Here is a 23,736-nt window from a genome sequence, read left to right as displayed (position 1 = left end):
GAAATGATGAAGCAAAGGAGGCTGGGCACCGTGGCTTACTCCTGTAATCCTAGCACTTTGGGAGGCCGAGGCAGGCAGATCTCTTGAGCCCAGGGGTTTGAGACCAGCCTGGGCAACACGGCAAAACCCCATCTCTACAAAATAATATAAAAATTAGTCAGGCTTGGTGGTATGCGCCTGTAGTCCCAACTACTCAAGAGGCTGAGATAGGAGGATCACTTGAGCCTGGGAGGTCAAGGCTGCAGTGAGCTATGATCGTGCCACTGCATTCCAGCCTGGGTGATACAGCAAGAACTGTCTCAAAAAAAAAAAAAAGCAGCAGAAGCGGAGGAGAATCAGAAGAGAGAATTTGTTTATTCAGGAGGACACTATCTACAGTATTAAAACCTGCAGAATGGCCAAGGAGAGCAAAAGCCCAGGGTTACCATGATCTGACATTCAAGGCAGAGGACAGGATGTTCAGACCTCACAGGCAGTGAGTGGAGACTGAGTCGTGGAAGAGAGTCCATTGGTGGGGACAGAGAGAGGTCAGAACCCACTCCCATGTCTCCTCCCCACTCTACGACTTTGCTCTTCCTGGTGGACACCAGCCAGCAAATGCAGGTGACAGAAGCCTGGGAGAGGCCTGCTCCTGGAACCAGAGAACCAGCAGACCACCTGCACCAGGACCTGTGTGAACTTGCGATTGCCTGGAGCAACTTTTAGGAAACATCAAAAACAACCTGAGAAAGCCTGGTGTGGTAGCCCAGGCCTGTCATCCTAGGTCCTTGGGAGGCTGAGACAGGAGGATCCCTCCAGCCCAGGAGTTCAAGTCTAGCCTGGGCAACACAGCAAGACCCTGTCTCTCAAACAAACAAGCAAACAAACAGAAAATCCAAAACAAAAAGCAAAGAAACCAAGCTGATAGAGACAGCTGTGGCTGTGAAGGCAGCTGAGGGGACGAGCTCCCAGGCAGATCAGATTCAGCCAAACCGCTGCTCCCTCGTCTGTTCCAGGCAGCCATGGGCAATGGAAGGGGCCGTGGCTTCTCAGGCTGGTTCTCACAGTCACTAGCCTAGAGACCCCTTTGTAAAGGGGGGAGGACACCCATTCTGTTTCATTGGCTTTGTAAGCGATGAAGTGCCAGATAGCATGAGGGACACTGGGATGCCCAGAGCCTTGAGTACAAGGCCTGCAGAATCCACAAAGCCCACGCACTAAAATGACCAAGACAGGGTCCTTCCTACTTCGTAATTGACTTCCTATCTCGTACATGAACTGGAATGAGTTAAAATGAAAGGGGTTTCTAGCCCATCTAAAGTAGAACTTCTTGAACTATCTGTGGGCAAGATTCAAACAATATTTTAAAACAATTTTAATCCATTGTGGACTGATATTTTTGTAATGCAATATAAAGAAATTACTGGAAAGATGCAATAAAAAACCAGATTCCAACAGAATTACTCATCACATTTCCATCAATGTTTATATTCTCTCTTGATTTCTGTACTCATCTTGCTGCAGACCGATAAGAAGCCCCGTCGGTGAGCAGGCTTGGGTGTGAGTAGGGTTGATCTATCTTCCCACTGCTCAATGTCAACAGGTGGCATGGACATCACCTGGGAACTTGCTAGAACTCTAGCCTCTTGGGCCTCATCCCATTTCTGCTAAACCAGAATCTGCTTTTTTGACAAGATACCCAACTGATTCGTGTGCATGTTAAAGTTTGTGGTGACACCCATGGCAGCTAGGACTCAGGAATGTTTTGCAGAATGAAGGAATTAACCAAAACCTCTACTCCCAAACCTCAATTTCCCATGACGTAAGAGCTAGTGACACAGACCTTCTTTCTGATGAGCAGGACCAGCTATGTAATTTGCAGAGCCCACTGCAAAAGGAAAAGGTGGGGGCTCCTTTTAAAAAAATCATTGAGGGTTTCTAAGGTGGTGACAACCAAGCTGGGTCCTTCCAATGTGGGGCCACCTACAGGTCCCACCCCAGGAAGCTGCTGAGGTAAGATTGGGTCATTCTGGAGCCACTCATGCTAGCCAAGGAAAGTGATGAGAATTCTGCTCTGTTTCCATCTATTACCAACCATTGTCATTAAAAAGCTGCGACCCTTATCCTTTTTGAAGTTTATTTTTTCTTAATTATGCAAATAGAAATGGCTTCAAATGGCTGTTATTCCAGTGTATAGAATTCTTTCAAAAATACAAGTATGTGTGTGTCTATTAAAACGTGAATAGAAGCTGTATTTAGGGAAAGACAACTTGTGCTCATTTATTTTATTGACAGTGTACAGATTTTGATATATTGCATTACAATACTGACTGCTAGATTTCTTAGAAAGGTTTAGTTTAGATTTGCTGTAGATTTTTTTCTTCACAATAAAAATAAACTCATGCCAGTGTTCAGTAACCAATAATATCAATTCATTCAAATTTAATGACAGTTTTATTAAACTAAGAATCTCATGTCACAGAGCATTCACAGTGCAGGAGGTCACAGTCATTGAAAAAATAAATAGCGGGATAAATATACTCATTATTTACAACTTTTCAACTCGATGATCCTGCTTTGCCCATTAGAGAGAGAATGAACAAAGATGGTGGTGTTCAGCTCAGCGTGCCAGAACGATCTTGGGGTGACTTGAACAATGTGTGAATAGCCCCAGAAGTTCTTCGTTTTAGTTGTTTTTAAGGAGGTTCTTTCAGGACACAAGAGTCCTCTGATTCCATCTACCTGCTATTTGGTAGGTTCCCTCAGAAACCACACCCAGCCTGCATCCCCTTGGGCTTTGTGGATCTGCCTGGCCTCTCCTGGCTCGGCCCCTTCCTTAGCAACTCCTGTATCTACCCCTGGGCCTGGCTGCATCTGGCTGACAGCCTTTTTCCTCTCTAGGTAATCAAAGCTCTCTTTGTGCTCAGACACCAGCAACTATTCCCTGCTGGCGGCTGCTGGGCAGGAGACACAGGCAGAGGCGCCCTGCCAGGGAGTATGTGCTCTGAAATGGAGACTCAGCCTCACAGACCAGCAACCCACACTGTGGAGCTCCCCAAGAGTTGGTCACAGTGGCTCAGCCACAGTTCTGTCCGCAGGGTCTCCAGGTCCCCCAGGTTCAAGCCTCGTGCAGGAAGCTCAAGGAAGCAGACAGTGTGGTCATGGGGTCTGCAGCTTAGAGGGCAGGGATGAAAAGTGAGGGCAGAGATGCCCAGTGGCCAGAAAAAACTCACAAGAACAACTTATTTGGAAAAACAGAGCTGCCTTGTTCACACTCCAGTCATTTTTCAGGAGGGGAAAAGTCCTCTCTTCTTCCATTGAAAGAGGACTGCGCGTCTGTCCTGAATGGACTTGGGAAATTCTGTGTAGAGAATTCTGGAGTGACAGTAAAGAAGGCTCTGTTGTTTGGGACATTCCCTTTAGGCACAAAGGTAGATCACACCAAACCATGCATCTAGAAACCAAAAGCTGCACATTCCCTCTCTTGATAGCTTAAAACATTTGTTTTCCAGTGATGGGGTGATGAGGGTACTGACTCTCTGCAGGATTAAGAATTTTATTGGCCTGGCCCGTGGACAAGTCCCAACCAACATGTTGCATAAGAAGCAACTGCTTGGCCGGGCGCGGTGGCTCACGCTTGTAATCCAGCACTTTGGGAGGCCGAGGTGGGCGGATCATGAGATCAGGAGATCAAGACCATCCTGGCTAACACAGTGAAACCCTGTCTGTACCAAAAATACAAAAAATTAGCTGGGTGTGGTGGCAGGCGCCTGTAGTCCCAGCTACTCGGGAGGCTGAGGCAGGAGAATGGCATGAACCCGGGAGGCGGAGCTTGCAGTGAGTGGAGATCGCGCCACCGCACTCCAGCCTGGGCGACAGAGTGAGGCTCCATCTCAAAAAAAAAAAAGAAAGAAAAGAAAAAGAAAAAAAGAAGCAACTGCTTGGGCCGGGTGCAGGGGCTCACGCTTGTAATCCAGCACTTCGGGAGGTCAAGGCAGGAGGATCACTTGAGGCCAGGAGTTCAAGACCTACCTGGGCAACACAGCGAGATCCTGTCTCTAAAAAAAAAAAGAAAACAAATTAGCTGTATGTAGTGGCATGTGCCTGTAGTCCTACCTACTTTTCAGGAGGATCACTTGAGCCTAGGAGTTTGAGGCTTTCGTGAGCTGTGATCGAGCCACTGCACTCCAGCCTGGGCAACAGAGTGAGGCCCTTTCTCAAAAAGAAAAAAAAAAAGCAACTGTTTGAATTCTAGCAACAGTGGGAACAGGTGTGGCTTAAGCCAGCATTTGTCACTGGGGTTATAACTAAGAAGCAGCCAATTCCCAGACCTGTAAATCCAAGGGATAGAAAAGCCACACAGCCAAGGGCTTGGCTTTCCCACAGGCACTCTGTGGATTTTCAGCTCTCAGAGATGCCACCCGTGGCCCTCAAATCCTGGTACCAGGGTATCCCAGCAGCAGACATGTTCCTAGACTAGACGAGAGTATACTGTCAGCCCTGTTAAGAAGCAGGAGGAAGATTCATAACTTTGACAACTGGACACTGACACCGTGAGATTGAATAAAGAGCCTTAGAAACATGCAGGTGAAAGACAACTCGTGCCCCTGGCAGTGTGTGCTTGTGAATGTTTGAGGATTTAACAGAGACTATGGCACCTGGGAGCCATTTGTCATTGAAAAGTTAGGAGGTTTAAAACCCCCATAAAATAACCAAAGCCCTAAAACCTCTCAGCTGGCTTCCCTGGAAAGATAGCTCCACCCTGGTTGCAGAACAGGAGGGAAAAGCCTCTTCTCCTGATTCCAGGTGGGCACCCATTTCCTTGCGCTGGGAGCACAGTGACAGGCTGGACACCCTCCCATTAGCTACCCGGCCTAAAGCTGAGCACAAAACTAGTGTCCCAATTGAGTTTTCTTTATCAACAAGCAAACACAGCAACCTAAATCAAAATGCCTTTTTTTTGGCTAGGTGCGGTGGCTCACGCCTGTAATCTCAGCACTCTGGGAGGCCCAGGCGGGCGGATCACTTGAGGTCAGGAGTTCGAAACCAGCCTGGTCAGCATGGTGAAACTCCTTCTCCACTAAAAATCCAAAAATTAGCTGGGCATGGTGGCGCACGCCTGTAGTCCCAGCTACCAGAGAGGCTGAGGTGGGAGAATCACTTGAACCCAGGAGGTGGAGGTTGCAACCAGCCAACATGGCGCCACTGCACTGAGTCTAGGCGATAGAGCGAGACCCTGTCTCAAAAAAAAAAAAAAGGCCTTTTTAAAACCTGTACCCTATGGATATGCCCTTTGGGGAACAGCTCTTTGCAGCAAGGCGAAGGGGCCCCCCACACAAGCCGGGCTGGTAAAGGCTGTGGCTCAAAGCGAACAGCAGAATCCCGTGTTCTCTGTCCTGTGGCACAGGCCTAGAGAAAGACCCCATCACTCTTGTTCCCATATAACTGACACAGTGGGGAAGATTTTCCCAAAGGACAGGAAGGGCCCCTCTCCATGCTTTGAGAAGCCCCAAGGGAGGCTTCGTGCTTGAGGGGCTCACAGGATCAGCTACAGAGACCAGGAAATCCTTCGGGTGCACACACATAAAGAGAGCAAGCGCAGCGCTTCAGGCCCGGTGTAGATGGGGGTTGACGGACTTACTGCCACCCAAGAGCTGCCCACAGAGCATTTTCAGAAATTTCTAGAAGTTTCTATGGGCACGGTGTGCTGAAAGGAGGACCACCTCACGTGCCCCACGTACTCCTGCTAACTGCCCCCAGGGGAGGATGGTTCCCATGGAAATCACGTCTGGAGGGCATTAGAGAGACCATGAATATTTAGAGCATGGCATTTGGGTACAATCTCCTGAGGATTTTCACTCTAACAGGTAAGTTCTTTGTTTATTTGAGCCACACGCATTTGCTGAGAGTGGATCACAGGGACAGCACAGCCACCTTTTTCCAGCCAGGGAGGAGCATGGCCCAGAAGGAAAGGAAAGATGGGGATGTGAGACAAAAGACCAACCCCTCCCCCAAGGACCCATTCACCCAGGGCAGAAAGGTCTCTGCTTCTCAACTGCTGAATCCCAGGGGGAAAGTTCCAAAGTGTGGCAACAGAACCTTCCCTGTTCCAGTTTCCTAAGCCCCACTCGCCCGTCCCCCATGGAGGGAAGGCGCGGAAGGCAGCCTCAGCCGCTGGCGCTGGGATTCATTCGCTCTTGCTCTTTCCCAGGGGGGATGAGCTCTGATCCTCTCCTGTCCCTCTCCTGTCCCTCTGTCCACTCCAGCTTTAAGGAGGGAGAGGGGCCCCAGGATTCAGAGAGGAGAAAGGACAGGCAGAAAGATGGGTATCCAGCAATGACACCCCCCACACCCTTCCCAAAATCCCAGTCTGCTTGGGGAGTCCGGGTTCTCTGAGAGATGGGCTCCTGCTGATGCGATTAGGCTTGCAAATCCCCATTAACAGGGAAGAGCAGGTGGAAGAAACCTGGACCCTGGGCCGCCCAGGAACGGCCTTTGGTCAGGGTCTGTAGGACTGCAGGGTCTGTAGGACTGCCCTTGGGTGATAGACACACCCCACCTGGTCACGGAAGCTTGGTGCATTATCAGCTGCTTGGGTCTGTTAAGGCAGGGGACCGACAGGGGCAAAAGCAAGAAACAGTCCTAACAGGTGAGGGGTAAGGAGCAGGTGAAAATTCACAAGGGCAGGCTGGGCGTGGTGGCTCACACCTGTAATCCCAGCACTTTGGGAAACCGAGGTGGGTGGATCACCTGAGGTCAGGAGTTTGAGACCAGCCTGGCCAACATGGTGAAAACCCGTCTCTACTAAAAATACAAAAATTAGCTGGGTGTGGTGGCGCACGCCTGTAATCCTCGGGAGGCTGAGGCACAAGAATTGCTTGAACCTGGGAGGCGGAGGTTGCAGTGAGCCAAGATGGCACCACTGCACTCCAGCCTGGGTGACACAGCGAGACGCTGTCTCAAAAAAAAAAGAAAAGAAAATTCATAAGGGCAGCCAGCTCTGTGCATAAGGAGGAGACACAAGTGACAAGGGGAAGAGGCATGGAGGCCAGCAGACTGTGGGTAACAGGAAGGATGGGGTGGGTAAGGCAAGCACTGTGTCCTGCCCACGGTGCCCTTAATCACCAGTCTCTCATTGCAGCTGACCCAGAACCTTCCTCCAGGGCCAGGTTTTCAAGATACTGGACACCTTCCACCCTAACCACGCTTGACCTGGTGAGGCAAAATTCCAAAGCAGAAGTCCACAGGAACCACCTGCTCCTGTGTCTATAGGCATTTTCCATCTGAGTGCAATGGTTTTTTTTTTCTTTTCTGCCCCCAATGAGAAGAGCTAAATTCATTTTTTTAAATTGCCTATTTCTGTAGCAGAGTAATTATCCCATGCTAATGAGCTTTGGGAATAAAATAAAGTAATCCTGCGTAGTGATGAAAGCGTAATTTAAAAATGAAAGCCTAATTAATCATGCAATTCTTTAAACTTGTGATGGAAAAATATTTAGTTAAAAAAGAGAATTTTCCACCTACAGTGTACATATAGTTTTCTAGATTTAATAAATGCATAGATCCTTTAAAGGAAGTTACATTGGCACATTAAAGTCAAAAGAAAATTAGCCAAGAGGAGCATATTACATATTAAAAAACATTATTTTAGTTTCTAACTGCAACTTTAGAGACTAAGAGTATTCATTTAGAATCTCAAATGGGTTCTGCTGAGGAAGAGGAGGGTAATTAGGATACGTGTGCTCTGAAAGCTACACAAGGCTTCAGAGAATTGAAAACCAGCGGGGACGCCATCAGGGGCCACGTGGCCTGTGCCTTGTCATAGCTAAAAATAATTTTTGGTCCTTTTTTCAAGATAAAATAGATGCATTGGATAGGGACAGATATTAGGAAATGACCTGAGGAACCCAGGAGTCAATGATATATTGATGAGGTTTTGACTCAAACAGTAAGAACCAACCAGGAGGGTAAAGTCATACCCACACTCACTCCCCAAGTGTGGCCAACTTACAGAGGCTGGCCTGGGAGGGGTGATGGACTGGTGCTTGGCCTCCCTTCTGCTATGACTGGCCATTGAACTAGAGACCCTTGACCTCTCCAAGACACTACTTTCTGTTAAGTGGGGAGAATAATCCCTGCATACATCACAGAGCAGTTTGGAGAATCAAAACAGAGACAGAAGCACTTTGGAACCTGGATGAGCCTGTAAGATCGGAGGAACCAGGAGAACTTGGCTATTAAGGTGACAGAGTGGTCCCGAGGGTTCTGGAATCCCTGCAGCTAAAGTTTATACTGGTGAATCTACAGGGTCCCTGCCTTCCCTCTTTGCTGATTTCTTAGGAAAATCACCCTCGTCCTCAAGTTGAAGACCACTGAGCCCAATTTCTAGGTAAAAAAACAAAAAGAGAAGCCTGAACTTGGTGTAGCTACGATACTAATACTGATGTGAATCCCAAATAGAAGCCCGGTGGTGGGGGGTGAGGTCCTGTCGCAGGCTCATGCAACAGGGAACTTCAGGGACACAAGCACGAACACTTCCTCCTTTTGAAACTCAGGAGGCCCTAAAGAGCACAGTCAGAAATTCCAACCAGGGTCACGATCTTTGAGTCTCAGGAAGGGATTAGCTACTGGATTTAAACTCATCACCAAGTTTAAAGTGATGTCTGGTGAATCACAAAAAAATGTTCTTTCCTCTTACATCATCATGGGTAGTTCCCATACATTCATCCGTGCAAAATATCTCAATATTCAAAGTGCATCAAATCGGATAGACTTTTGCAATAGAAATATTAAAAAAATAAAAAACCTCTCTATAAAATTAATTGTGCTTTCTTTTTAGAAATCATAAACCATAAATGGTTTGTATTCATAAATCTTTTAAATATATATTTGAGAGCTATCAAGTGGTCGAAGATTATTTTATATTTTTCTATCTAGTTTTGAGGCAGCCTCCCATTCTTGGCCTGCCATGTGTAGAAACTACGTGGTTCCAGAAGCTTAGCTCTAAATATTCTAAATTCTGATTTTCACACTTGCCTTCAGCTAACCAGAAAGCAGTTTGTTGTTTTTCAGGCAATCTCTTCTCGTCATTAACCAGCACTTCTGACACACTCAGTTCAGTTCAGCAGGCTATGAAATTTGTTGGGCATATAAATAACTGGAACTTTCAACAGGGTGGTTTTGAAACTAGAGCATTAACCAATAAATGACAAACCCACAAGGACAGTGCATTGTGTCACATAGAAGATCTGGAAAGTACAGCTGTAAACTATAATCTCCAGTCTCTGAGTTAGCACCTTTCCACGTTAGTCTCTTACCTTTTTCCCTATTCCAAACCAAACACCTCAGTGCCAATGCAAGATGGCGTACAGAGGATTTGTGTCTTTACGATCATTACTTTTTTGGTGTGTATCATGATCCTTTCATATGGAATGATAATTTTCAAGTATGATGACCTATATGATGTTTCATTTTTTAATATTTCATTGCTTATTCTCTGAATGCATCAATAAAAGTGAGAAGAATATTCACTCATTTTCTCTCTTCCACAGAAAAAAATTATTTTCATTCTTCCAGTTTTTCCAGGAAAAGGGGTAGAATGTCTGCCATCATGGGCCCTAAACCCCAACAGGTTGAGGTCTTGCCCCTTCCAAACTGTGGGTGCTTCCAGCAAAAGTCAGAGGCTCCCAGGAGCACATGCTGCCTAAGGAACCACCTCTGGGCTGGAGGTGACACTTGAGAACAACATTCCTATTTTGCACCTGCCCTATGAGATCTCGTGCTCACAAATGACCTCAATTCTGAGGCTGCCTGCAGAACAGAAAGACAAACTGCATGCAGAAGTCCTTCTGACTAAAGTGTGCAGGAGAGATGAGATGCTTGGCACATCTCCGTGGTTGGCAGCTCAGGGGTCTTTGAAGCTGCTCAGATAATGGCCCCCAAATCCAGCCTTGCAGGGGCGGAACTCCAAGGAGGAGAAGGATGCCCAGCAGCCTGGCCTGTGGCCAGACAAAGACCACGATGGCTCTTCCTTCCAGTGTGTGAAAGAACGGACAGTGGCTGCCTATGCAGGAGAGACCTGTGGTGGGGGAAGGAGGGGAGAGGAGGACGCCAGTGTCACAGGGTGTCCAGATCAGCTCCCAGGGGCCGCGACTCAGTGCTAATCGTCTTCCCGGCACATCGGCAAGTTGACGAAGGTAAAGACGTTAAACTCTATCATTATGGAGAAGCACAAGAAGATGGCGTAGAGAACCAGCACGTAGACACCCAGCTTCCGGTCCAGTCGCCACTTGTTTAGGTGGATGCCGAGGACCTGGGAGGACAGAGTTTGGGAACTGGGCTTGCAGGGCAAAGAAATACAAGAGGCATTTCTACTGGAAAGCGACACCTATGTGGGGAAACCTAGAACATTCTGCAGAATGTGGGCAAGTGTAGCGGGGTGCTGCAGTTTGATCCTCAGTTTGACCAGAATAAGCCCTAGAGGGCTTAGACTTGCCCCATGAAAGGGCGAGTCTCTGTCCTAGCCGCATTGACTCAGGGACACACAGCAGCCGCCCTCATGGGACCGGCCCTCCCCAGGCAGGCACGTCACTTCCTCCCGGCTGGTCGTAGGCATGTGGTCCTCCTTGCCCAGGCCTTCTCTAGAGACAAACGGGGGCTTTAGCTGGATGACCCCTGTGCTTCAGAGCGTGGCACCATGGTCTTTTCCCTTGTCTCCTTAGCACAATTTCCAAGGCTCCTATGGACCCCTGGCTGGGCAAATCTTTCTCTCTCTCTCTCTCTCTCTGTGTGTGTGTGTGTGTGTGTGTGTGTGTGTGTGTGTGTTTGGGGTAGAGGGTTAAAGCACAGAATTATCTTACATTCCTCCCTGATCCTTCTACCTTTCCTTCCACTGCCTTCCTCCTTGTCCCTCGATCAAGGCTTCCTGGGGCTGGATCCCAGGAACCTCACTGGAGCACTGCGAGTAAAAAGTCAGAGTTCCCTAAGGACAGACCAACCTGGGTTCAAATCCTAGCTTTGCCATTGCCCAATTCTGTGACCTTGGGAAAGTTAACCCCTGAGCCCCGATTTCTTCTGCAATGGGAATGATAGCACCTCCCTCATCAGGTGGTTGTAAGGATAGAATAAAGTGACGCTGAAGTCAAGTTCTCAGCACAGACCTGGACATGTAGGGTAGGGAGGCCTCAATTATTCCGACGTGCCATCCTGAGGGATGTCATGCCTCCCATTTGTCAGCTCAGATGCGCAGGGGAGGATCTCTCTCCTACTGGCACTAGAGAGGAACTGGACCAGGCAGCAAGAAAGGAAATGCAATTCACTTCCTCTGGGGACTTCTTATGTACTCAGCAAAAGCACAGCGAGAGTGCCAATGCTCTTGGCAAAGACTGGACTTGGGTGTGTCTATGAACGTCTACATTTTCTTGCCTTTATCCTTCACTACCAAGGGAAGTGACAGGGGTGTACAGAGTCACGTAAGTGACGAGGCGGAATCAGATGAAATCAAGTATGCATGAGGCATCTGTTTTGGAATTGTAAAGACTCACGGTGAGAGCGACAGAGCCCAGCAACAGGACCACGGAATAGACCAGCCCCCGGCTGTTGATCTTCACCTGGAAAATCAAACACACGTGCCCTGAATCTCTTGACTGCTCAGAGCCAATCCATCCAGAAATCCCAGCATGCCTGGGCCCAATGCATTCCCTCATCAGGAAAACACAGGTGTTTACAGCTGACCACATGGTCGTGGAGGGTCAGGAAAATATGGATTCAAGTCACGACCCTGCTCATCTGAGGAGACGGCCTGGGATGGGGAGAGGCACGCCAGCGGGCTGAGGTGAGGAGTGGAAGTGTAGACATCTCTAAGGTGCTCTAGAAGCCGCCATGGAAAATGGGTGTCTGAGTGCCAAGGAGAGGAGGAGGTCGTCTCCTAGAGCCTCTCGCTGGAACTGGGCCAACGCCACTATCCTTCTGGGTAAAACACATCTGTTAAAGGTGAGAGGAACTTACTGTTGATCCGTAATTAACAACCATGGTCTGCAGGCCCCACGGTACACCGAGTCCTACCAGGATGTCAAACACGTTGCTTCCTATGGTGTTGGAGACTGCCATGTCCCCAAGGCCTGCAGGGGACAACAACACATTTATTTTATAAGAGCAGGTCACCAGAAGCCTGTATTCTTTCTCCTAACTGTTCTATCAGTGCCATTCCTTGGAAAGGAATTCCTTCTGCAAGGACCTTACATTTCTAAACCTTTTCATAAGGCCTCAGATCCATGCCCTTCCTGAAGCCTGAAGGGGACTATTATGGGTTGACTGTGACCCTCCAAATTCATATGTTGAAGTTCTAACCCTCAGTACTTAAGAATGTGGCTTTATTTGGAGATAGGGTCTTTATAGAAGTAACAGGTTAAAATGAGGTCGTTAGGGTCTTAATCCAATATGACTGGATTTTTTCTTCACAATAAAAATAAACTCATGCCAGTGTTCAGTAACCAATAATATCAATTCATTCAAATTTAATGACAGTTTTATTAAACGAAGAATCTCATGTCACAGAGCATTCACAGTGCAGGAGTGCTTTTTCACAGTTATTGAAAAAATAAATAGCGGGATAAATATACTCATTATTTACAATTTTTCAACTCGATGATCCTGCTTTGCCCGTTAGAGAGAGAATGAACAAAGATGGTGGTGTTCAGCTCAGCGTGCCAGAACGATCTTGGGGTGACTTGAACAATGTGTGAACAGCCCTAGAAGTTCTTGGTTTTAGTTGTTTTTAAGGAGGTTCTTTCAGGACACAAGAGTCCTTATAAAAAGGAGAAAACTGGACACGCAGGGAGAACCTGGGCAAAGATGAAGACAGCCAAGGACAGAGAGGCAAGAGGGGCCTGGGACAGATTCTCCTTCAGGCTTCTGGCCTCCGGAACCACGAGACAATACACTTCCGTTGTTTACGGCACCCCGTTTGTGGGAACGACAGCCTAGCAGATGCATGCGGGCCCTTCATGATCTCTCCTGCCAGGCTCGTCAGCTGATGTTCTATGAGGACTCCCGGCCACTGCGCCTCACTTCATGTTCCCAGCTACCCTGGGCTGGAGGCCGGAGTGGGGCATAACCTCACGTGACAGAAGATGAAACTGAGGCTTGGGATGTGCCCAAGGGCACGGTTTGCAGGCGGCCCAAGGTCCCCTGGTACAACATCCTTTTTACCAAGCCTTGAAGCATATTTGGGAACCAGGCAACAGCACCCACGACCCTGCCTGGGAATCACAGGATATCGGATTGTATGCTCTGGTAGTTTCTGAAGGGTGAGCTCTCTTTCCCCAACCAGGCTAGAAGCACATCAGAGGCTGGGGCCCATGTCCTCGTCCTTCCCCTTCCTGTCCAGCTGTCCAGTATCCAGCTAGCCACACAATCAGGAAGTTAGTAACTGGAGAGGCATATAATTAAGAAAGCAAACTTTTATAAGTAAGACTCGTACTGGCTGGAATCTGCCCTAACCCGGCCACTTGGCCATACTTCCACACCACTGTCCTAACCTGGCACACATACACACGTTTTTGGAATGAACAAACCTGAAACGCACATGCCTAGAACCACAACATTGCTTTGGTAGCTGGCACATACGGCAGGCAACTCAGATCGGCACCCACACAGGTGGCCCATCTCTGTTCGACTGCCAGCCCGCCCATGTTGCATAGCTAGGTCACCTCCTCCTCCCCTGCTTGTTGCTGTCATCTGTTGACCCCTTACACTCCTCCTCCCAGCCTGCCCCAGGCACTTTTCTGAGTGACTTCAAAATCTCTTAGCTTAGTCCTGATAGGAGTGGCGTCTCTGGGAACCTGGACTTCTGGTCTGTCAGTGTCCGGTAAGATGCAGGAACACACAGCAACTGTTGTGGCCCAGTTAGTTGCACCTGGTGAAGAGGCAGGCACTCCAGCAGGTCAGGAGGGTAGGAAGGTGCCTGAGTTTGCAGAGGAGGGGATGAGCGGGTCTCAGGTTTGGTGGACTTCCCGCTCTGCACAAACGGGGCTGCCGGCAGCTGTGTGAGCCTTTGAGGACTTCTAGGGCAGTGCGACTCAAATTTTAGTGAGAACAGGAATCACCTGGGGGTCTTGTGAAAATGCAGATTCTGATTCAGTGGGTCTGGGGCACGGCTTGGGAGTCTGCATTTCTCATCAGCTCCCAGGTCAAGCCGATGCTCGGGGATAGGACCATGCTATGTGCTGCGGGCCTGGGGGAGGCCAGGATATGGTGCCTCTGGTTAGAGCACGTGCTGCACAGCCTCCTGGTTTGTACAGCAGGCTCTGAACAGGGGTTCCTGGATCTTTTGTCATCAGGAAGCTATTTTTTTTTTCTTTTTGAGACGAAGTCTCCGTCTGTCGCCTAGGCTGGAGTGCAGTGGTTCACTGCAACATCTGCCTCCTGGGTTCAAGCAATTCTCCTGCCTCAGCCTCCCAAGTAGCTGGGATTACAGGTGTGCACCACCATGCCTGGCTAATTTTTTTTATTTTTAGTAGAGACGGGGTTTCACCATGTTGGCCAGGCTGGTCTCAAACTCCTGACCTCAGGTGATCCGCCCACCTCGACCTCCCAAAGTGCTGGGATTACAGGCATGAGCCACCGCACCCAGCCAGGAAGCTATTTTTAACCATGTTTGTTGGAGTCCCTGTCAATCATATCAATGTTACCCTGAGGACAATTACGCAACCCCCGCCCCTGGCCTCACCCTTCCTCAGTTTCTGTACTTCCACATTTCACTGTAGCCACTCTGAGATGATGTGCTGCTTCAGAGCCCCATCTGTCCCTTGGTCCTAACAGAGACCCTTTGTTGATCTTACTGGGACACTCCCCACTCCTGCAAGCCCTTAAACTTCCAGCATCCTAACGCCCCTCCCTAGCCTGAACTCCAGGGCCAGTTGTTTAAACTGCACATTTCCTTGTCCCTTGACCTTCCACTGTGTCCACCCAGCTGACTCTGGCTAGGGATGAACTTGTCATCTGTGCACCGCCGGCGCCGGCATGACTGAATCCCACCAAGTTCATGTCGCTGAACATCGGCCAGGGCCCCGGTGCTCACCAGCTTTCCTTGTACTCACTGTACTGGGCTGAGTACCCTGCCCCCATTCATGTCCATCTGGAACCTGTGAATGTGACTTTATTTGGAAATAGGGTCTCTGAGGATGTACTCAAATTAAGGTAAGGTCATACTAAATTAGGGTGAGTTCTAATCTGATGACTGGTCTCCTTATAGGAAGGAGGAAGTCTGCGGGGTGCAGTGGCTCATGCCTGTAATCCCAGCACTTTGGGAGGCTGAGACAGGTGGATCACTTGAGGTCAGGAGTTTGAGACCAGCCTGGCCAACATGGTGAAACCTTGTCTCTACTAAAAATACAAAAATTAGCTGGGTGTGGTGGCATGTGCCTCTAGTCCTGGCTACGCGGAAGGGTGAGGCAGGAGAACCGCTTGAACCCAGGGGGCAGAGGCTGCAGTAAGCCGAGATCACGCCACTGTACTCCAGCCTGGGTGACAGAGTGAGACTCCATCACAAAAAAAAAAAAAAAAGAGGAAGAAGAAGGAGGAGGAGGAGGAGAAGGATGGAAGGAAGGAAGGAAGGGGAGGAGGAGGAAAAGGAGGAGGAGGGAGAGGAGGAGGAGGAGGAGCAGGAGGAGGAAGTCGACACAGACATACCAAGGGAGGAATGCGGTGTGAAGGCAGAGGCAGAGATTGGAGTGATGCAGCTACACGCCAGGGAGACCCAAGGATTGCGTGACCACTGGAAGCTAGGAAGGGGCAAGGAAGGGTCCTCCCCTAGAGCCTTCAAGCGACCATGGCCCTGCTGACACCTGACTTTCAGACTTCTAGCTGCCAGAGCTGTGAGACAATGAACTTCTGTCATTTTAAGGCACCCCATTGTGGCACTTTGTTATGACTCCCCTAGGAAACTAACACGCTCACATCAAAGGTCACTCAGTTAAATTCCATTCCTCCCTCAGCTGCTGTCCCTAACTGTCCCCATTCGCTGTCAGGGCCCTGCCGACCAGCAAACGTACTCCCACTCTTCCTTTCCCCTCATCTCGTGGTTTCTTAGGCGCAACTCACTAACCAACCAATCAACCCTTTATCTTGGAGGAATAACACGTCCTGTCTCTCTTCCCAAAGCCAACCTCTCTCTTTGGGCACTGTTCTCTTCTCCTGTCTCCTGTGAGATTTTACGCCATTATTCACCCATCCCCATCCCTATACTTTCAAACTCTGTGCTGTGAGGAAGATCTGTGGATGTCCATGCTGGGATGCTACCTGGCTAGCAGAAAAGGAGAAGTCAGTAAAACCAGCACTTGTTACAGCTCTTTTGTTCCACCATCAAAGCTCATACACTCACTCCTTGTGTTGCTCAGCCCATGCCATGTAGTAAGCCCAAAACGAAAACCACCAAACAAACCAAAACATTATACACGTTCTAGAGGTCAGAAGAAGAATGGGGGAGTTGGATGTATAGAATGCCAGTGCTTTGCCTTTCTGGGACCAGAATGTTTCTTGTTATTAGCTCATTTGCTGTATAAAGTCTGGGCTTGGCCTCTGTTCAATCTCACATTGACTGCTGACCTCAGAACATTTTTGTTTTTATACAACCACACTAGCAAAAGCTTCTAGATAGAGCTCTGGAGGAGTTCATCTTGGTAGCATTCTCTCTGTGGATGGAATCTAATAAATGATGCTTTCTAGATGTCGCATTTTTTCTCCATAGCAGGACTTGACAACTGCCAGTCATAAGAGCCACAACTTGGTCAACTGTAAGTCAGGCAGGGACGAGGACACAGTGGCCTGCACTGCATGACTATGAGGGCTGGGGCATAATCCATACCTTGTCTCGCCACAATTAAGCTGGCCATGCAGTCTGGAACACTTGTCCCTGCTGCCAGGAAAGTAATGCCCATGATGACATCCGGGATCCCAAGTGTGTATCCGATAATAGTCACCTGCAGAATGTGGGGTGGAGACATGAACTCTCAACCAACAGTGTGTGGACTAAAGAAATATTCCTAGTATTAGAGACACTGTAAGCGTAGGAAACAGTTATTTTAGAATTACTGGGGCTGCCTCTTTTAAAACAAAACAAAACAAAACAAAACAAAAAAAACCCCCACTGAACTATGAGGCTAAGAAGCCAAAGGATGGAAAGAAGGAAGGTCTTGAGTGTGCACATACCATCCAGAGTGCTCAGGACCAGGGATGCCACATGAACCCTGCTTTACCCTGGACTCCATGCCCAGGCCCTCTGAGCCCTCCGACACTCAGGCTTCAGACCGGGAAGCAGATTCAAGTCCAGGACCCTGGCGGCTGGTCTTGGCTCTGCCCTGACTGTCTGTGTGACTTTACAGAAGTCATTTCTTCTCTTTGGTCCTCAGTTTCCCCAACTGCACAAGTGTTCTGGGGAAATGGACAATCCATTTCCAAGGCCTCTCCCTTTTGACACTGATATTCAAGAATCATTCTTCCAAAGCCTTGGGGGTGAGAGATGTATTAATAAAAGGTGGAGGTACAGGGGATGGACAGGTGGGGCTTCACTGCTTGCTGGAGCCTCACCAGGACATAGTGAAAGTAAGCGCAGGGTGCTGAGGTGGGCACATCTTGCATAGGCAGAGATCAAGGCTAACGTGGACACTGCCTTCTTTATAGACTTTTACTGTCAAGGCCATTCTACTCCCCCAGAATGAGGCTATTTGAAGTTCAAACCCATAGGTAAGAGTGCCCCAGCAAAGTGGTTCCTGTGACCCCATGACCCTGGTTTAAGAAACAAGGGTGGGGTTTATACATCAAGGTGGTGGGGGTTGGAGTATCCTGTCTCACTGAAAATTAGCAGAACTGATTTAATCATATGGTTATTTTCTGTAACTAGAGAAGAATTTCACATATTCATTAATTTGATTTTCCTGATTCTCTCACCCACTCAAATGTCATGAAATACTTTTTTTTTTTTACTTGTAATGTTGTTTTGGAAATACACTTCAGTAAGAGAAATCGCTGGATCCTTTCTTTAAAATGTAAGATGAACTGGCCTTTAATTTTATTCAGAAAAATTAAAAATTGCAAATCCAATTCACTTAAGGCACGGTTTTCTTTATCTCTGATTGTCATCTTTTTCTAGGGAGTTTTTTTTTTTTTTTTCTTCTGAGACAGGATCTTGCTCTGCTCCATAGCCCAGGCTGGAGTGCAGTGGATTGACCATGGCTCACTGTGGCCTCAACCTCTCGGGTTTAAGCAATCCTCCCACTTCAGCCTCCTGAGTAGCTGCAACTACAGGTGCATGCCACCACGCCTGGCTAATTTTTTTAATTTTTTGTAGACACAGGGTCTCACTATGTTGCCCAGGCTGGTCTTGAACTCCTGGGCTCAAGTGATCCTCCTGCCTTGGCCTCCCGAAGTGCTGGGATTACAGGTGTGAGCCACCACACCCAGTCTCTAGGGAGTTTAGATAGTAACTAATTCCAAATCTTCTTCCCCATCCCCCATATGGAGTGGGCTGTGGGGACTTTAATCTTCATCATGGAAGCATGGAAACAGCACTGCTGCATCTCATGGTGAAAATGGCTAATATTTACTGTCATGAGCAACCAGCCATGCTGCAAACTCAAATCACAATGCTTGAACAAGATGAAGTAAGATTAGGTTGAAATTGGGTATAATGTACACAACACTAATTCAACACAAGAAGGGCACTATAAGAAATCACACTACTCAGCGGCCAAACTGTGTATTATTCAGCAACGCTCATGATCATCTGACTGTTACCAGGTAATCACCCTTAATTGGCTGTTGGTTTCAATAAGCGGCTAACGACTGGATGCTTCTGACACAGTCTAACCAAACTGTTTTGGGCTGGGAGTAGGGTGTGAAAGGGAGTGGTCAGGAGGGACATGAATGAGGTCCTGGGGGACTTGAATGTTCAAGTGTCCCCATGTCCCCCATTCAGCTGAACCAAGGCCAGGGTGTTCCAAGTGTGAGTGCCTGGGGCTGGGGCAGATGCTGGGGTCCTGGAGGCTTGGAGTGGTTCTGCCTCTCCTGAGTTACATGACTTGTTTCATTCACTGAAACACAATCACAGAGTCCATCCTGAGCTTCTTTTTGGGATACAGAGCTCTAAGCCAGTACCAGGAGTCACAGAGTCCGTCCTGAGCTTCCTTTTGGGATACAGAGCTCTAAGCAGGTACCAGAAGAAAGGGAGAAAGGGAACAGGCTGGGGGCAGCGACTTCCACCAGCTGGTGTCTTGGGGAGGCTCTGCTACAGGGACAGGAGGGCTGCTGCATGAGTAAGGACACTCACAGAGGTTGCGGCAGGTCTCTGATCAGCCTGAGGAAGCATCTGAGGTGAGGGAGCCGGCCAAAGGGTGGGATTTCAGGAAAGCACAGGCAAAATGGCTCCCATACACTGTTTAGAATTCCAGTAATGCTCTGGGAGAGATGGGGGAAGGCGTGATTGGGTTGGGGGGAGGGAAGAGACAGGATTGGCCAAGTGCCTAGAATGTGCTGGGCTCTCTTTTCATTCTCCCAATGGCCTTGTAAGAGAGTGATGATCACGCCCACTTCATAGAGGGAGTCACCAGCTTCCGTGGTTTGCAAGAGGTAGGACTAGGATTCAGCGCTGTTCTCATGTGATCCAGGAACCTTTGTTCCCCACCAAACGACACGGTTTCTCTGGAGTTAAGGGAAAGGTGGCCCCTGGGCCAGCATGGAACGTTTACTGGCCCTGCTGTCTCTCATGTCAAGATCGCTTGCCTTCTCTGCTGCTGGTGTCAGGCATTAGGAGGAGAATAAAGGGACTCGATGTTAACCACTAGGGTGTAAGGGGCTGAGAGTGAGTTTCACAATCAACAGAACTGCAGCCATGCTGGAACTGCTTCCCCTCTCTTTGCTCCTGGGAATGAGGAGGAGAAGAAGGGACCCCATTAGGTGGTATACAGAGAGTGGGGAAGGAGGCTCCTGTGTGGCCTGACCCAGCCCAGCCCAGCTGATGAAAGGTTTATATGGGGACTTGTCCTGTATGGCCATAGGAGCTTATGAGGAGCTACACCAATGCCTCTCTGCCTGCAAAACTCCCATCCAACGAAATCTGAAAAGTCCAGTAGCAAACTGAGAGGCAGCTTATGGTAGTAGTTGAGATCATGGGCTTAGGAGATCAATACCTGGGTCCTAATCCTAACTCTAGCACTCACTAACTGTGTAACCTTGGGGAAATTACTCAATTTCTCTATGCCTCGATTTCCCCCATTCGTTAGATGGAGATAACAGCACCCATCCCATGGGGCTGTTATGAGGATAAGAAAGAGTTTATATGAAGTGCTTAAACCAGCACCAGCACATCGGTGGGGGGAGGAGCATTCCTGGGCAGGAGCAAGGAACAAGCTGCCTTGTGTTCAACCTCATCTCCCTTGACTCCAGTCTCCTTCCTTCGCATTCCCTTAGGACCCTGGAAACCAAGGGGGCTTGGTGATCATCCACCTGTCATATTGCTCTGCCTGTAACACCAGAACAGTGTGATTTAGGCTGCCTGTGCAAAGGTTGGTCCCCTTCCCTCACACTCGAAGGCAGGCACTGTGCTGTGTCTCTGCATTCCGGGTACCTGACACAGAGTCATGCACCTCATTCAAACCCTTTTCTACTGAGAAATACGCTGTGGTCAGTGAGGCCAGTGACTCGCCCAAAGGTGGCACAGCAGTACCTGTGGTTAGCCTTGAACCCAGCTCTCCACCTCTCCCTGGCTGTGCACACAGTCCACCCCCTGCTCCCCCCACTCACCAGCCACACCATGATGTAGGAGAACACAGCGATCCACAGCGTGGCGGTGATGAAGGTGACCATGAAGAACTTCTCCCAGCGGGGCTTGCTGCAGTTGGGAATGGTGACGCACAGGAGGAAGATGAGGGGCCAGGTGAACACCCACTTGACCTTGTCCCCTCTGGCCTCTGCAGGGTGAAGGGGCAGAGTGAGAAAGGAGGGGGAGAGAAAGACACTGGGTAACACACCTGCCAGTCTACCTGTCGATTTAGTCTTCAAGCTAAATAAGAGAATGCCACCGATGTGACTCTAGGCAACTGACCTTGCAGAATCACAGAACTCCATAATGTCACCCTGGAAGTGGCAAGACAATTCAGTAAGTGTTTGTTGCTTGAATAACTTAAGTCATTCCAAATCCTTCATTTGACAGGATAAGGAAAGTGAGGCCGAGGGGGAACAGACTCACCCAGAGGAGCTGGAATGGGGATGTGAGTTATGGTTGGGCTTTGGAGACAGACAGCCCTGGGCTGGAAGTCAAAGGACCTTGAGAATCCCAACTCTACTTCCTCCTCTGACAATAATAGCTTAGATGTAACAACAACAGGGCAGCAATAATCAACACATCCAGCATTTGCCATGTGCTGCAGGCACGGTGCTAAGTGCTTTGCATCTTATTGGTTTCCTCATCTGTTAAATGAGAAAGTTATCTCCTTCTTGGTTGTTGCAAGAATGATGTGACAGAGTGTACATAAAACACCCAGCACACGGGGCCTGGCACACAGCAGGTGCTTTGGAAATCTCAGCTCCTTTGTCCCAAGGTCATGTGGTCAAGACTGGTGCAAGACTAAATGTGTGCCCTGGCTGCAGTCCAGATCTCACTGGCTCCTACCAAGGGAATCCAGAAACAATTCAATGGAGGAAAAGAGGCCTCATTAGCCATTGAGTGTAAGCATAGTTTCCTTAATAAGCCACTGAATATAGGTGTGCACAAGCAGGTTAAAAACTGGCCTGCTCATCAATGAAATGGTGGAGGAAGGACTTCTGCAATTTTTATTTTTTGTAGAAGCATTGAGAACAACAGCAAAAAATTGTCAGAATCAACATTTTCAGAGCTCCAGAATTAACCTAAGGTTTGCAGCAATCCAGGGAATGTCTATTTAAAAAAATCAGTTGGACCTTAGTAAGAACAGTGAACTCTGTGGAGTTTTAACTTTCCCTATTTTTTATTCCTTCTTGCCAGGTCTGGAGTAGTCTTGAAATCCAGCAGCATACAACCACATTGAAAAACAGCAGGCTAGCAGCCACAAGAGGGGGCAGAACAAGGTTGGAGGACCTCCCAAGTTCATTCCCACAGAATTGTTATTATTTGACCTGTCTGGTGGTTTCTTAGAAGACTCCACTTTCAAGGCTGTCTTTATTTTACCAGAATCTGAGCTTACCCAGTGTGAATAGCTTTTTACTTGGAGGTGTTTGTCAAAAACAATTAGAGGCAATTATTAAATCATGTTGCTGGAAGTGGCAGATGACAGCTGGGACAAACAATAGGTTAACCAAAAAGTATAAAAGGAAAAGCTGGGGAATGAGACATCCACAGTGGGCTTTGAAAAGCTCCTAGATATCTCTGGGAATCTAACAGACCATGAGCATGCACAGGGCTGTGCCCAGGGTTCTTCACATGCTCAGGAAAGACTCGAGACTGCTGTAAGCTTTCATCTCTGCCTAACTTTGAGGCTCTGTGCCAATAAGAAGGAAAGGCTACTATAGAGTTGTGAACTACCCGCCTGAGTGTTGGAGGCATGCCCCAAAACACATACAGAGTCCCTTGGCAAAGACTGGGAGAACGATTGGATCCAGGAACCTAGGGAATTCTCTGTCTAATCATTAGCTGACCTCTAGGCTAACCTAGCAGAGACTTCAGTGGCCACACACAACAAAGAATATGAATTTTACAGAATTAGTTTAGAAAAGTCATTAAACAAGCAGCAATAATAAAGAGTAACAACCACAAACCCTAGAACAGCAGATAATCTCCTGTTCTCCAACCACAATGGAACAGAATTAGAAACCAATAACAGAAGGAAAACTGGAAAATTCACCAATACATGGGAAATGAAATAACATACTCCTAAATAAAGGGTCAAAGAAGAAAGCACAAAAAAATTAGAAAATACTTTGAGATGAATCAAAAAAATGTAACATACTAAAGCTTATGGGATATAGTGAAAACAGTACTTAGGAATGCATAGCTGTAAAATACCTATATTAAAAAAGGGAAAGAACTCAAATCAATGTCCAAACCTTTCTCCTTAAGAAAGATAAAAGAAGAAAAGAAAATGAAGTCCAAAGAAAGCAGAAGGAAGGAAAAGAATCAAGGTTAGAGTGAAAATAAATGAAATAGAAAATAAAAAAAATACAAAGAATCAAAGAAATTGAAAGTTGCCTCTTTGAAAAGATCAATAAAATTGACAAACCTTTAGCTAGACTGACCAAGAAAAAAAGAGAGAAGATTCAAATTACTAAAATCAGGAATAAAACAGGGACATCACTATGAACATTACAAAAATAAAACAAACTATTAGGGAATACTACGAAGAATCCTAACAGACAAAATTCTGCAAAGGTACAAACTACCAAAACTGACTCAGAAAGGAACAGAAAATCTGAATAGATTTAAAACAAGATTGAAACAGCAATTTAAAATTTTCCCTTAAAGTAAAACCAGGACCAGATGGCTTCATGGTGACTTCTACCAAATGTTTAAAGAAGAATTAACATGACTCCTTCTCAAACTCTTTCAAAAAATAGAACAGTAGGGAGCACTTCCCAATTTATTCTATGAAGCCAGTATTACTTCGATACCAAACGCAGACAAAGACATCAAGAGTAAAGAAAACTACAGACCAATATCCCTTCTGAATATTGATGCAAAAATCCTTAACAAAATTCTAGCAAACTGGAATCCAGTAACATATAGATAGGATT

At 47.7% G+C, this 23,736-nt stretch overlaps 1 protein-coding gene across 3 annotated transcripts in view; it reads right to left on the bottom strand.

Annotated features, from left to right (window-relative positions):
* Positions 1-2,414: 2,414 nt before the first annotated feature.
* Positions 2,415-23,736, bottom strand: part of SLC24A4 (solute carrier family 24 member 4) — a 178,957-nt gene continuing 157,635 nt past the window's right edge. For 2 of the 3 annotated variants that reach the window (XM_054666231.2, XM_054666233.2), the window contains exons 13-17: positions 20,776-20,942; positions 16,844-16,958; positions 11,986-12,098; positions 11,523-11,588; positions 2,415-10,291 (exon numbers count right to left, since the gene is read on the bottom strand). In XM_054666231.2, coding sequence (XP_054522206.2) covers positions 10,139-10,291; positions 11,523-11,588; positions 11,986-12,098; positions 16,844-16,958; positions 20,776-20,942 — 614 coding nt within the window. In that variant the 3' untranslated portion in view covers positions 2,415-10,138. The remainder of the gene's footprint in view (positions 10,292-11,522; positions 11,589-11,985; positions 12,099-16,843; positions 16,959-20,775; positions 20,943-23,736) is intronic. The other variant, XM_054666232.2, reaches the window with a different exon arrangement.

The sequence above is a fragment of the Pan troglodytes genome, chromosome 15 (genome assembly GCF_028858775.2).
Source record: "Pan troglodytes isolate AG18354 chromosome 15, NHGRI_mPanTro3-v2.0_pri, whole genome shotgun sequence".
Taxonomy (NCBI): Eukaryota; Metazoa; Chordata; class Mammalia; order Primates; family Hominidae; genus Pan; species Pan troglodytes.
Note: the sequence above shows the minus strand (reverse complement) of the source record. Positions and strands in the feature narration are given on the sequence as shown.